Source organism: Eurosta solidaginis, chromosome 1, assembly GCF_040869045.1.
Source record: "Eurosta solidaginis isolate ZX-2024a chromosome 1, ASM4086904v1, whole genome shotgun sequence".
Taxonomy (NCBI): Eukaryota; Metazoa; Arthropoda; class Insecta; order Diptera; family Tephritidae; genus Eurosta; species Eurosta solidaginis.
The window spans coordinates 317,785,306-317,801,334 of NC_090319.1; the positions used below are offsets into that span (position 1 = coordinate 317,785,306).

Here is a 16,029-nt window from a genome sequence, read left to right on the forward strand (position 1 = left end):
ATGTTAGGTTCACTCGTATGGTATGTATGCTTGTTTGTAACTATCTAGGCTAGTCGTGAAGGAGAGTTAGGCACATCTAGCGGCAATTATTGAAGACTCGCGGCAATGGTTAAACAACTCGCTATAAAACGAGTGGTGTGATGATAGCGTGCTCCGCCTACCACACCGTATGCCCTGGGTTCACACCCCGGGCAAAGCAACATCAAAATTTTAGAAATAAGGTTTTTCAATTAGAAGAAAATTTTTCTAAGCGGGGTCGCCCCTCGGCAGTGTTTGGCAAGCGCACCGGGTGTATTTCTGCCATGAAAAGCTCTCAGTGAAAACTCATCTGCCTCGCAAATGCCGTTCGGAGTCGGCATAAAACAAGTAGGTCCCGTCACGCTAATTTGTAGGAAAAATTATAAAAGGAGCACGACGCAAATTGGAAGAGAAGATCGGCCTTAGATCTCTTCGGAGGTTATCGCGCCTTACATTTATTATTTATTTTTACGAGCTGTTATTAATAGAGGAGACACGAGCCTCTGTGCTACGGTGCTATCTACATCGAAGTTCTAAATGGATTGTAGATACTAAAAAGGTACCATATTTGCATATTTTTAAGTTTTTTTTAAACTATATTTATATTATTATTGTTATTTTAATATTTGTAAACAAAAAACCTCTTATTTGTAATCGTCCGTCCATTCCCATAATTTTTTTATATCCAGCAATTTTTTTTTCTCAAGCAATCATTGTGGTTGAAAAATTAATTGACATTTTGTTTGTTGCTGTCAAATATGTGAACAACGGTACATAAATATGTATGAAAATGCGAAGTTCACATCTTCAACGCTCCTTTATTTTTGTTTATTCTTCTTTAGCTTTTTGATTTGTTTGTATTCACTGATTTAATTTTGTGGTAAAAAGTACTATATTAATTTTACATGGGAAAAAACACAGTCATGCATTGTTGCTATGTACATAAATCTTTCATATTATATACATATGTACATATATAGACGGCTTCATTTGCTTTGATCATTAGCTTAAAGATCATACCATTAGTGCGACAGACTATTGAGGCTAGCATAATATCGAAGATACGCCAGTTTCATCGATTCTATCGTTACATATTTTATGCTTGAGAACTGTGAGGTGTCCATTGTGGAGAGAACCCACTGGGAAACCGGAAATCCGTATAATGACCCTTACTCAGAGGTCTGGTTCACGGACGAATCGAAATTCGATGACGGAAGAACGGGAGCTGACATCTATGGGCCGAACTTCAAGTAATCGATACCAATGGGAAGCTATCCCACCCCGTATGTACAATGTTTTTAATAAGTCGATCCGTACGACTCTAAGCGCAACTTTTTTGAAAGGTACCTCAATTCCTTTGGCCTATGAAATACATTTAAAATTTGAGCTCTTTAACTTATCGGAAGGATACTTAAAAATCGATCTCTAGATTCCAAGTCTCGTATGAATCTTTTAATTATTTCGATATGAGCGCCATCCAGCGGACCTTTTTCTTCTTTTATTGTCTAGTCTACGTGCTCCGTGGTGGAGTTTCAGTTTATAGCTCATTGGCTAGTGTCTCAAAGATTGACCGCATAATTACTCCCCTTCCGTACGATTTTTTAATGCCTTGATCGACGCACCTCCTTGGGGAACTTTTCGCGATGTCAGGTCTATACATTTCCAGGATGTTAAATAAAAACCGATCGAATGGATAGAAGTCTCATGAATTTCATCATTATTTTGATCCGTGCGCCACCTAGCGTAATTTTTTCTCATTTTGTTGCATTGTCTCGGTTCTCTTGACTATGTGTGAGATTTTAAGCTTGCAGTTCAATGGGAAGTTTCTTGAAACCTGGTTGTTGTTGTTGTTGTAGCGATAAGGACACTCCCCGAAGGCCTTGGGGAGTGTTATCGATGTCGATGGTCCTTTGCCGGATGCAGATCCGGTACGTTCCGGTACCAAGTCCGACCATCTCGGGAACGATTTGATATGACCACATGCGACCATATTGCCCATCCCACCCTCCCACACCCTAGATCCATGAGGAGTTCGGGGTCGCCAGAGCCTCGGCTGTTAATGAAACAGGATTCGCCACGGATAGGTGAGGTTGACAATTGGGTTTGGAGAATCTATATAATGCGCTGGCAACCTGAAATGGTTGCCCTACACAACCTCTTGAATCTGGTATTTTATTCGCGGGAATATTCTAATCCCCTATCCCGCTGGGGCAACTTGGTCGCAAGATTCTTCCATTTAGTAACCGATTTATAAAATCTCGCATGGTCGCCACCTTTAGGAACTTTTCCCGCTTTTTAATGCAAAAGTAGATTGCAAGATTTCATACGATACAAACAATTCTAAATATATACATAGATCTGAACCATCTTTTAAATTTCAAGTCCCGAGTTCACCGGGAAGTTATTTATAAACCGATCCCAATACTGATCTCGTACGAATTTTCTTAATATCTTGATCCGTGCGCCACGTACCGAAAAATGTTTCCCACATGAACTTTATGGGTTTTCCAAAGATCAACAAATATTGTGATTTCTGTGCAATCTACTACAATTGAGTATACCAAATTTTGCATTCAGATATAATTTTAAGGCTTGTTCAAAGCTTCAAGTCTCTAGCTCACTGGAAATTTAGTTAGAATTCAATTGCAAAAATTTTTCGAATTCGGACGAATTTTTTTAAGTATGACGATCTCTGCGCCCCCTAGTAAAACTTTTGACCACCTCTTTCAATATTGACCACCTCAAGAGATTAAAGAAGGCTCTATCTCAGTATAAACAACAATAAATCCACAATAGGTAATTTACGCGTTCACATATGTCCCATCGCTAGAAACTAGATTATAGCCTGTAAAATTCTCACGTTACTCTTTTATTCCGTGCTTTTCTTTAGAGATAACACCTAAGAGATGGTTCTTGAACCAGGAAAAAAAAATTGCTATCTCTAAAATTTGTTCATAATTACCGATTACCGAAATGGGAAATCTAGGGCCGAAATAGTGTGAATTTCACTACGAAAAAGTTATGAGAAAAAAACTACACAAAAGAGTGTATTTAAATAATAATAATAAAAAAATTTTTTGACGTTGTTTCAGCCGGTACTTGAACCCATACCCTGCGGTGTTAAAGGCGGTTCAAGCCTCCACCACACCACAGTGGCTTTCTGTTCACATCTGTCACTGCGCAATACAACGGACAACAGCGTTGACTCCAAAATTAGTTTTGATTTTACTCCAAAAAGTGTTAAAAACTGCACTTCACTTTTTTGTGTGAAATTCTATATCTATTTTCGTTGCATCAAAACGTTTGGCTTGGTGCCAAATATGTGCTATGCCCATCGGAATATAAAAATCATAAAATCTGTTGTCACAAGCAATAATCACCTAAGTCATATCCTTTTACATGGAACTTATGCGATTATTGCTTATGACCACAGATCTAATACTACAATTATTTAAAATTTTGACTCATTCAAATTTGTTGTATTTTTTCATAAATAATTTTTTTTCAACACGTTTGTACGGAACTACAGAGAACCGAGTATAACGCAAAGTTTTCGATGAGTTTCAAGTTAATATATATATGAAGTTCTGTGGGATGTGCTATAAAACCTTTATATAAACGGGAAACAAAGTGTGACTTGTGACATTGCATTGTGAACACTCGTACCGCGTCTAATTTGCTTGCTTCGTTTTCTGCTTAAACTTCTGGTTGAGTGCTTATGACGATGCCGGATTGAGATGCTGCTAGCCGATATCTTCAGAGTAGAAGGACTTTTTGGAATGCTTGAATGCTACACAGCGTTGCGATTAGATATAATGTGATTTCTATCTCTATTGTGAAGTACAGCAGTGAATACGAAAAAAGCAGTGGCAATTTTTTTTCAAATTTCGAAAGTTAAATTCTTCCTTTTTTATTTTCTATAATTTAAGAAAACACTTCTATGAATTTTGTAACTGTAACTATGCAAAACATACACAAAAACCTTTTTGAAAATATTTGAAAACTCGAGAAAATTTTACAAAAAATTTCGACCTTTTTAATTGGAGTTTTATGTATTTTTTTTGAGTATGCAGTTTTGTAGTTTAAACACTTTGGTACAAGTTAAATGTTCCTCGAAAATCGCGTTGATTTTTGTAATTTCCGAAGGGTGTTTCCGAAGGCTGTGTCATGCAAGGGCCACAGTTAAGCCGGAGGGTTGGTGCTAGGGTGCAGAAATGGCAGAACATACTACACACACACGTATACCGATGGTTCTAAGTTAACAGAAGGAATCGGGTCTGATGTTTAATGTGTCGATCCAGATATAAATAGATCCTACAGGCCGCCAGATTACTGCAGCGTCTTTCAGGCGGAAATTATAGCCGTGAAGAAAGAGGCAGACATTTTGGAGGAAGCGTGCTTAAGTTGCAGCGCATCAATATATATATATTGATAGTTAGGCGACCCTTAAAGCAATCATCTCAGACAGTACTTCATCATGAAGTGTCCCAAACTGCAAAGAAGCAAAGGCAATGACAAGGTCGATAAGTTGGCAAAGGATGGTGCAGCACTCGCTGAATCGACGGTAGACGTTCCAATGCGTTTGAGAAAAATCAAAAGCAGGCAGGAGTTGCATATGATTCATGAAGCAGGAAAGGCTTGGAAAGAAGGGCGGGGCTGAAAATTTGTTTAGATCATGTACAAATACTACGATATTATACTCACAAAGTGGCTCATATCTCTGAAGAGAGAAGACTTAAGGCTCGCGAGGGGCATTCTAACTGGACACTGCCTTCTGGCGTCGCATGCTTATACAAAAGTTAGACCTTGACAGTAACAGCAGATATAGGAAGTGCGAGCTGCAGGAAGAAACGGTTGAGCACGTTCTGTGTTCGTGTCCTGCGCTGCCTGGTAAATGCTCCAGCTATTAGGGGCGGCAGAGTTGTAAGATCTCGAGGCAGCAATTAAGCAATGTCCTAGAAAACTAGTACAAATATGTCAAGAGGACGGTGCATTTGTATAATATAAGTCACTTCACCTGATTGGAGTTCTTCCGTTTGGCCGTCAAATAAGTTCTGGTAACACTATGGATATATTTAGTCTATGTATGTGAGGTCTAGAGATATACGCCGCCGCCGCCGCCGATTAGGGTCGTTTTTCGCACGACGCCGCCGAATGTCAAAAATATCGGTGCGATTAAAACTGTTTAGGCCATTTATTGTTCATGTCGAAAATTTGTCGGATATGGTCGAAAGTGGTGTCAACGGATGCGCATCACTGCCAGTTATAAGAAACTAATTGCGAAATTTAAATCTTTCTAACTATTCAAAAGTTATTTAAAAAAAACAGGCGCTTTCGATGTCAGCTTAACACGGACTTTGCATCACCCAATTCACAAAGTTATTAAAACAAAACACTAATAGAAAAGTTATATATCTAATAAATTTATATGCTCACTTTGCATATTTTTTTTTTCAAAAAATTAATAATGAACAATGAATTCAAATAAAATGACCCAAGGCGAACATGTTTTCAAATTGTCCTCAAGTTGCTAAAAAAAGCAAATTAACCAAAATAGGTGCCGATTTAAAAAAAAAAAATTATATTGCGATTGACTGAAAGAATAAGTGAAATCAGTGACGCAAAATCCTTAGTAGGTTCTAGGGGCATACACACTCCTTTGAAATGATTCTTACCTCATACTTAAGTTGAGGATATATGTACGTATAAGGGTTTGAAAAATCACTTGGGCTTACATTCAAAAATTTGTTGTCTATTTGCGAAACTATATAATAGGGTCTGAAATGTTAATTTTGATTTTCACACTTAATCCTTTAACACCCAAGTCTCCCGGTTTGAGATTTCCTAAAGTTGGCGGCCCTATCAAAAACTAGTCCCTTGGAGTGATTCACATTGATTATAGCTTATCAACCAAGTTTAAATATCACCTACACGTTACGGCTCCTTTTACAAATGTGAATATGTAGGCACATATATTTACCAGGTGAGGCTTTGTCCTTCGCAAGAACACTCAAAGTGGTGAAGGAAAAGCTTTCCCAAGACAGTCGAACTAAGGACCGTGTGTTCTACTACCCTAACGTAGTGGACAGTCGACCTAATCTGAAAACTGAAGCTACGCGGTCATCCATAATGAGCTCTTATATCATAAGGCCGGAAAACAGAAGTTAACATCTTTGAACTTAAAATCGGTGGACTTTCATTCTAAAATATCGTTTTGATTTAACGAAGACTATTGAAATCAATGTTGTGAACACAAACGTCTGCAAAATTTGGTCTACATTTTAAAAATTTTATCCAGGGTCCTTGTAAAATTTTAATTATGTAGATGCGCCGAAGATTATACGATTTTCACCCATTACGCAATGACATCCACTTAGACTGCTTATGATTTCGAGGGCGGCATCTTTGGCTGAATAGTCACTCCCTAACGTTTCAAGGAGTTCCTCTGGTGTAGCTCGGCAGCATAGCGCAACAAAAGCATCCGTTGGAAAGTCTTTGGAGCTACACCTAGAGCTTCTAGGAAAGTGACGTCAACGAAGGTATGAGTTCGAAGTCGCAGTCCTATAGCTTCTGTGCTGGTATATGGTGTGAGGGTCAGGAGGCGTGGTAGGGACTGGTGGTCGGGATTGCTACTGTTCGCACATCGGGAATAGCTCTTAAAAACAGCCGAAACAACAGCCTGTACCACGAGAGTCATAAGTATTAAAAGACCATTAATAGCAACCGTAAGTCGCCTTTGTGCGTGGTCGCCAAGGAGCCACAAATGATTTAAAGGAATTGTGTTCGCGACGATTATTAGGAGTTAACCCTAGGTGAAACTACGCATTGCACGAGATATACAGACAAAAGTGTGACTATTTTATGTATCTCTATTTCTTTTCAGCCGACGCAGCAGTACCAATTCCAAAGACCGGGGTTAGGATCGAAGCCTCTCTGGAGTAAGCGAACGAGGGACAATCCCTCAGCAAGGAGCTACTCCTGAACATTTTTGAACGGTCTGCAAGATCTTGACGCAAAAACCCCGGATCTTTCCGAAATGGCCAACACGTTGATTTCCTTAAACACATACAAACAAAACCTTTCCTAAATATTATTTTTTTAATAGAAAAATCAAGCTTTTTAAAGTAAGAACACCGGCGTAAGCCGTCGTGCCGCCCACGCCGCCGCCGCCGGTATATAATAGAGCCTACACCGCCGCGGCCGATAAAGTGATCGGCGTAAACCTCTAGTGAGGTCTTTATTGACCGACTACTTCAACTTAACCTCACCAATACGAATTTTAAGATACTTATATATAATTTGCACTTTGACGGGCCAAAATTGATAGAGCTACAAAACTACATATTCAAATTGGTTCAAAGAACTCTAAATAAAAATTTCGCAATTTGCGTAAAATTTTCTCGAATTCTCAAATATTTTCAAAAAGCTTTTTGAGATTAGTTTGCATAGTTTCGGTAATACAGTTCATTGAAGTTTTTTCATAAACTAACGAAAATAAAAGATAATAATTTATTTGGCGACACTTGATAAAATTTGCCACTGCTATTTTCCTGCTCGCTGCTGTTAATATGTAAATGAGATAATAAAAGTCATTTGGGTTGCCATGTCGTATACGTAACAAAAACTACAAAAAATATGAGATCCAAAAACGATAACTAAAAAGTGTTAGTGTCTTGTAAAATTTTACGGATGTATGACTACAAAAATACATACATACATACATAGATACATGGATATGCATTGCTTGCGGAAGTAGTGCATTGTTACTTCGTGGAAGAAAAACAAAAGCTAGAGAAAGGATAACTACAGCTAAATTCATAGAAACAAAATACGGGAATAAAATTATAAAGTGTTTGGGTACGCAAAAAGGATCTTGAAGCGCTTGCAATTATTATATTGAATTCGAGACGCTAACTTACCATACGACGTCCCTTATAAGCATTCTTATAGAATTCATTGAATAAGAAGAAGAACATCACAGCATGCATACCGATCCACCAAACGAAAGCCTTTGGATAATTGCAATCGATAAAGAGCAATTGGAAGGCATGAACCATAATCAGTACAAATTGAACCTTGTAAATAAGAAGAAGAAGTAAAAAATCAAAAATAATAATAAATTCATTGTTTGTATTTCCTAATCAATCAATTTACCATTTGTAGCGTGGTTAAATATTTCTTCCACCATAAATATTTCTGGAATTGTGGTCCCATGGCCGAAAACATATAATACGTGTACATAACGATGTGAACGAATGTGTTAAGCAGACCAAAGAATGTGCTGTGACCACCTGTAATAGTGTGAACGAGTGAGATAGGCAAATACAGAGAATATGTGAGTGACATCTGAAAAATTATTCGAAATTATAACGAGCGCGACATCACGCTTTTGAGGTCAATTTTGACGTGCTTTCATTCGTTTATTAAAAATGCACATACGTACACTTATGAACACAAAATAGCAGCATAAAATATGGGTATGTATTTGACATTAGACATGTTGAATCCGAATATGAGTTTTTTAGGTCAATCTTCATAAAATTACAAAATCGTTTGCGGAAAAATTCGAAATCAGGCAAGCGTTTGAGATTTTCCAGAAAATTTCGAAAAAAACTTTGATATTATTGTACTGCACTTTCCGAACGTCCCTATTGCTCTTGAAAACATCAAAAATGTTTTCGAAAAAATTCGAAAAGCCGGAAAGCTTTCAAAATCTTCATGAAAACTATAAAATCGTTTTCGAAAAAATTCAAAGATTCGGAAACCTTAAAAAAGAAATGAAACTGTGCAAAAGACATGAAAAAAACTGGCAATTATTGTACTCAACTTTCTACATGAGGTCTGGGAAGTTTTCTGAATTTTCATAAAAATTACAAAATCGTTTTGGGAAAAATTCGAAGATCCGGTAGGTTTCAAAAATCTTCTGCAAAAAGGAAACGAAAAACATTAAAAAAATTGGAAGTTATTGTACTAAACTTTTCGGACGAATAGGAACAGCCAAAAAAAAATCAAACATGTTTTCGAAAAAATTCCAAGAGCCGGAAAGTTTTCAATATTTAAACATTTCAAAATCTGTGCTTGAAGTATTCAGAAGATTTTGAATCTTTCATGTAGATTTAGTTTATGCTACGCAATTACACAAGTGATACAATTTATTAACAATTTTGGCTGCTAAATTTGTGCTCACAGATGTTCATAGACATGATATGTTTTTCATTTACATGTTTGTAAGTCTGTTTTACTCACCTGGTGTGAACTTGACACCAAACCAAACAGACATTGGCATGCAGCCGTGATGTATTACATGCAACGTCGTTACTTGGCTCGTCTTCTTGCGCAACACAAAGAAGATCTGCAAAGAAAATAAATAAATGGATATGTCAACAATTTTGTAAAGACTGGTAAATTGATTATATTTATTTTTAGTTAAAATTAATTAAGTTAATAACAGTAAGCCTCGGGTACTTAGCTAAACATTTACGAGTATTATTGAAGAGAGCTTTTAGGGATCATTAATAGAGCGGATATCAGCCAGTATTTCATACCATATATACTATGTACCATCGTCCTGGTAGCAGAAAGCGACGAAGAAGGAAGCGGGAATAGATTAAGATCAAAATGGTAGTGTTAGACGGCGACTGCAGGTAGGTGGCCCAGAATTCCCAACCCCGCTATACCCAGGGAGCTATACGGGCAGGTCTTTTTTGTTATTTACAGAGAACGGGTATATGCGACATGGATAACGGAAATCAAAAGTAGCCTTGCAGCAGTAAAAGCTGCTACCATGGTAAACGAATTTTTTTCGAACTTACGAATTTAGACCAACGAGATTTCGCTGAATATGTCGCACGATGAAATAAAAAAAAAAAGAAATATGGGCAGAGAGTAGAAGTGGGGCACGATATATGAAAATTACCTTTGTGCGGGAGTGTGAGAGTGAAAATTATGTCCAACAGGGAAGAGAAGAGATCCCTATAGCACTACCGGCAAATACTTAGTAGTTCCCAGCACATGTGAGATGGGGTCGACTTGACCCACGAATCGAGCGAACGCATTGGCTCACCAGGCAGTGGAATCAGATCGAAGGGATGCAAAGCATAAATCAGCTTTAACAGAAGAGCTTTAAAAACAGTAGACTGGATAAAATTACAGAAACTCGTAAAAAGCAAATTTGGGCAATCTAGAGAGATTGCAGCTGTACAATATTTACAAATATCAAATGGCTTTTTAAGCAAGACATTAAGGTAGCAAATATTGTAAGATTCAATATGAAGATATGTTTAGGATAATCGAAACGGCAAAGTTAGGGCAAATTCTATTAAGGGACGCCAGGCTTAATAAAGAAGTACAAAGATATATGTTCACACAATAGTGAAAACTCTTTTGAAGCACCTATCGACCACACATAGGTTGCCCTGGCATAGCGGAATCACGTCAAACGTGGCTGCCCTTTAATTGGATCATCATATGCGTATAGTCTAAGCTTTTTAAACTGAAGAAACATTACTCCGCTGCAAGGCGGTACACTATTACCTCCGGAAGACGATCGAGACTAAGATTCTAGTAGTGACACTACTGTCAGATCTTGAAGTCCTAGTCCTAGAAAGCTTATTGTGTGTGTTAAGGTCCTGTTTTTCGATCGGGTTTTTCAGGTTGGTCATTGAACAAATTTCTTGACACTAAAGCATATCACGAAGTATGGAGTAAAAAAAAGTTGAAAATATGTCTCCCGGGTTTGGACACTTATTTTATACGGTTTCGAATCTTGGGAGTACATTTCTAAACTTTTTTTACTGATGCTCTGTAATGGACACATTCAGTCTATGTAAAATCCAAAAAAACTCTAAACAAAAGTGCTAAATTTTCTCGCATAATTTCTAAAACGTGTTTAAGACTGGTTTGCATAGTGTCAATTACAAAATTCATAGAATTTTTTCCTTAAATTATTCAAAATAAAAAATAATAATAATTTAATTAACATCAACATAGTTCAGTGAATTAAAATCGGCTACGCTGGCTAGACAATGTTATGCGAATGAAAGATGACATTCCGACTAAGAAAGTTTTTTTTTTTATCGAAACCCGCCTATGGAAGCAGAGGAAGAGGGCGGTCCCACTCCGCTGGAAGGATTCCTCTGGTGTGACCAATTGGCACCAGTTGACAGAGCGAGGAAGCGACTGCGCGCCTTATTGGACGGCAATAACCGTTTAAACGGCCAATTAAGTATGTAAATAGTTTAATTGACGAAATTACGAAATCGTTACTGGTATTTTCGTGTACGCTCTTGTATGTATGTATATAATAACACTGTGTAACAGCCGGCTGGGTATTTGACCAAGCCCACTTTTTTGTAGAGATTGAGGCTTATGTAGACAAAGTACTATCTCCGTTTTCGGAAGTTAGATTCCAAAAAATAGATATCGGTTTTCGAAGTTCGAAATTCTACATTTTGAAATTTTTTGTTTTGGGTAACGCGTTCAGCAATTTAAAAAAGTAACAAGTAAGGAAGGTTAAGTTCGGGTGTAACCGAACATTACATATTCAGTTGAGAGCTATGGTGACAACATAAGGGAAAATAACCATGTAGGAAAATGAACCGAGGGTAACCCTGGAATGTGTTTGTATGACAGTGTATCAAATGAAAGGCATTAAAGAGTGTTTTATGAGGGAGTCGGCCATAGTTCTATAGGTGGACGCCATTTAGGGATATAGCCATAAAGGTGGGTCAGGGGTGAATCTAGAATGTGTTTGTACAATATGGGTATCAAACGAAAGGTGTTAATGAATCTTTAAAAGGGAGTGGGTCTTCGTTCTATAGTGGTCGCCTTTTCGAGATATCGCCATAAAGGTGGACCAGGGGTGACTCTAGAATGTGTTTGTACGATATGGGTATCAAAATAAAGGTATTAGTGAGGGTTTTAAAAAGGAGTGATGGTAGTTGTATATGTGAAGGAGTTTTCCAGATATCGGCCAAAATGTGGACCAGGGTGATCCAGAACATCATCTGTTGGATACCGCTAATTTATTTATATATGTAATACCACGAACAGTATTCCTGCCAAGATTTCAAGGGTCTTTTATTTCGCCCTGCAGAACTTTTTATTTTCTTCTACTTAATATGGTAGCTGTCACACCCATTTTACAAAGTTTTTTTTTAAGTTATATTTTGCGTCAATAAACCAATCCAATTGCCATGTGTCATCCCTTTTTTCGCATTTGGTATAGAATTATGGCATTTTTTTCATTTTTAGTAATTTTCGATATCGAAAAAGTGGGCGTGGCCATAATCGGATTTCGGCCATTTTTTATACCAATTCGAAGTGAGTTCGTATAAGTACGTGAACTGAGTTTAGTAAAGATATATCGATTTTTGCTCAAGTTATCGTGTTAACGGCCGAGCGGAAGGACAGACGGTCGACTGTGTATAAAAACTGGGCGTGGCTTCAACCGAATTCGCCCTTTTTCACAGAAATAAGTTATCGTCCTAAAATCTAAGCCCCTACCAAATTTCACAAGGATTGGTAAATTTTTGTTCGACTTATGGCATTAAACGTATCCTAGACAAATTAAATGAAAAAAGGCCACGCCCATTTTGAAATTTTCTTTTATTTTTGTATTTTGTTGCACCATATCATTACTGGAGTTGAATGTTGACATTATTTACTTATATACTGTAAAGATATTAAATTTTTTGTTAAAATTTTACTTTAAAAAAAATTTTTTTTAAAAGGGGGCGTGGTCGTTCTCCTATTTTGATAATTTTTATTAAGCATACATATAGTAATAGCAGTAACGTTCCTGCCAAATTTCATCATGATATCTTCAACAACTGCCAAATTACAGCTTGCAAAAGTTTTAAATTACCTTATTTTAAAAGTGGGCGTTGCCACGCCCATTGTCCAAAATTTTACTAATTTTCTATTCTGCGTCATAAGTTCAACTCACCTACCAAGTTTCATCGCTTTATCCGTCTTTGGTAATGAATTATCACACTTTTTCGGTTTTTCGAAATTTTCGATATGGAAAAAGTGGGCGTGGTTATAGTCCGATATCGTTCATTTTAAACAGCGATCTGAGATGAGTGCTCAGGAACCTACATACCAAATTTTATCAAGATAACTCAAAATTTACTCAAGTTATCGTGTTAACGGACGGACGGACGGACATGGCTCAATCAAATTTTTTTTCGATACTGATGATTTTGATATATGGAAGTCTATATCTATCTCGATTCCTTTATACCTGTACAACCAACCGTTATCCAATCAAAGTTAATATACTTTGTGAGCTCTGCTCAACTGAGTATAAAAATGTGGTCGTGGTCCGCCTTTTTCTTTTATTTGAATGGCTGAATTCTTGTTTTGAAAAATCACAGTACGAGCAATTCCAGTGCAGAGTATGTGCAGGCATGAAAGTAGTAGCCACTATTATGGGACTGTCTGACTTTTCACCTCGTATAACAGCTGTTATACTAAATTTCTCAAAAAAAGAATTCAACCCTTCAAATAAGGGACCACATTTTTACTTTTTAAATTTGCTGACGCGTTAGCAAAAAAATAAAATTTCGAAATGTAGAATTTCGAACTTCGAAAGCCGATGGAGGCTAACTTCGAAAAACGGAGATAGTACTTTGTCTACTTAAGCCTCAATCTGTACAAAAAAGTGGGTTTGGTTCAATACCCAGAAAAAAGTGGATTTTGTCGCATAGTGTAATTTTTAATTATATAAAAGTCAAAATACTTACGGTATCCATGAACTCGGTGAATTTGGAAAAGTAATACCACCAACACGCGTGCACCATCTGTTCATTGCATTATTGTTAGTTGTACGTTTTGTTGTTGTGTATTTTTTTTAATAATTTTTTTTTGTGTAAAGAAATAGAATAATACATTAGTATAAATATTTTTTATTTTCCGTATATATAATTACAAACATATTTAGCTTAAATAATCAAAGGATAGTTGTAAAATTTTTTAAAATTACTCAACGTAACAACAAAATGCAAACAAAATTAAATATTTATTTTATTTAAAAAAGGTTATTAATTCTCGTTTTTTACTTAGTTTTTTTCTAAAAGTGTGTTTAGTTTTGTACTAGTATAAGTTTAAATTAATTAATTTTATGCTAGTATTTGTTTTTTGTTTTTTAATAATCATAGCGGCCTTTCGTTAAAAAATGTAGGGTACTGCGTCTCTCTCGAAATGTATTGAAGTATTTGATGAGAAATTATACCAGTTACCCATTAATTTTGCAATAGCAGATTCAAGCAGTGCACTGTGTAAATAATAAAGTTATTTTGTAATTTGTGTTGTATGCAAATAGACACGTATGCTTAAAACTGTATATATTGTTTATAATACCCATTAATATATGTTAATAATAATATAGGTAATTGTATATGTGTTTTTATAAACAAAGATTAATTAAAACAGTTTCGTTTAAAGAGCTTCAGAATAGGATGGATAAAAAAAGGTTAAGGTTAAGATATTTAAAAATATTATATGAAATGGTATTAATATCATAATCTAATATTTCGAAGACACGAAGTAAGCCTTAACCACCCAGTTGTAAATGTAGGCATGATTAACATCGATATATTGCAACTATGTATGTATGCCAGTATAAATGCACGTTTATTTCGTTTTGGCAAGTGTAGTTTCTTAGGGAGCATGCATACACTATTACACCCTTTGTACTACTTCTGTATGCATATGGTTGTATTAATTCCGAACGCATATAAAAGCACTGGAAAAACATGTATACATCCCTACGCATGTTTCATGCGTATAAAAGCACTATGCCTGCATTGATCAATACGAATTTATTCTACATATGAAATTACAATAACAATAACATTGATATGATGAGAGTTGGCGCAACAAGCCATTAACTTGGATTATATGGACATTAATACACGCACAATTCTTAATGGTTTGGTCAAACTCCACTATCCTGAAAATTTTCTTCACAACAGCTCAATGGCGGTAAAGCATTCTTAGACAAACGGTCGGCGGTCGTAATTAATTCTCGATATATTTCAAGTTTATTGCTCCAAGTTGCCCAATCTCTAATCAGTCTTAAAAAAAAAATGCTTCAAGCGCATAGATTTCGTAGTTACAAATAAAATTTTCAAGACAATAAAGCAAAATCAAAGAGTCCTAAATAATATACGTGCAGAAATTCAAATTCATAAAAGTGTATTTTTACAAACATACCATTTCATTGATTACACATGCATTTTTCATGCATGCATACACATTTTTCACCTGAGTATTGATGAATTGTTCATACTTGTTCAGAAATACAGCACGCATATTTTATGTGTGAATAAATATGTTTTCGATTCAAAAATTATGAAGTTTACATACTTTTTCATGCATATAGCATACATGCCTCGTGCATGTGTAATGGTATTTAAAATGTAGTGCAATCAAAATTTAGTCATTACCAAAACTATGGTAAGCGTACTTTTAACACGTGGTTAGACAATTATTTGGACTAAATAAGGAAACAACCTTTCCTTTTTACCAAGATAATCTGTTTTGAGGGCGATACATTCAGTCCAATGCTTCTCTAACATACGGTTTGTCAAGGCTTTCAAAATACGCTCCAGTTTCGGCAATCACTTCTTTACCTGACCTAAATCTTTTTCTACGGAGCACTTTTTTGGGGTTTTTTGTGTAGATAATAGTCGCTGCGGGCCATTGTTACGAACGACTTGTGACACGGTGCATTGTCTTGGTGAAAGAGCAAACGCGGCACCCATTTCGAAAACAGTTTTCTCGTACCCAAGCGTTCTTGTAAAATATGATGCACACATTATTTTGATAAATGTATGTATTTACGACGTCAGCAATCTCACACAATTTCATTTTACGATCATTTTGAACAAATTTTCAGAATTTTTTGTATATTTCCTGAAGTAACTGCCCCATTTGGATGACCACAGCGTGGTGCATGTTGTTGTTCTTTTTGTAGCAGTGGTTCGCCCCATCAAATCAACTCAATAA

At 36.3% G+C, this 16,029-nt stretch overlaps 1 protein-coding gene across 10 annotated transcripts in view; it reads right to left on the reverse strand.

Moving 5' to 3' along the window:
* The window catches only part of LOC137237697 (very long chain fatty acid elongase AAEL008004), a 250,422-nt gene that overhangs the window by 10,778 nt on the left and 223,615 nt on the right, over positions 1-16,029 (reverse strand). For all 10 annotated transcript variants that reach the window (XM_067761731.1, XM_067761729.1, XM_067761733.1 and 7 more), the window contains 4 exons: positions 13,764-13,820; positions 9,265-9,370; positions 8,173-8,309; positions 7,938-8,093 (listed from right to left, as the gene is read on the reverse strand). In XM_067761731.1, coding sequence (XP_067617832.1) covers positions 7,938-8,093; positions 8,173-8,309; positions 9,265-9,370; positions 13,764-13,820 — 456 coding nt within the window. The remainder of the gene's footprint in view (positions 1-7,937; positions 8,094-8,172; positions 8,310-9,264; positions 9,371-13,763; positions 13,821-16,029) is intronic.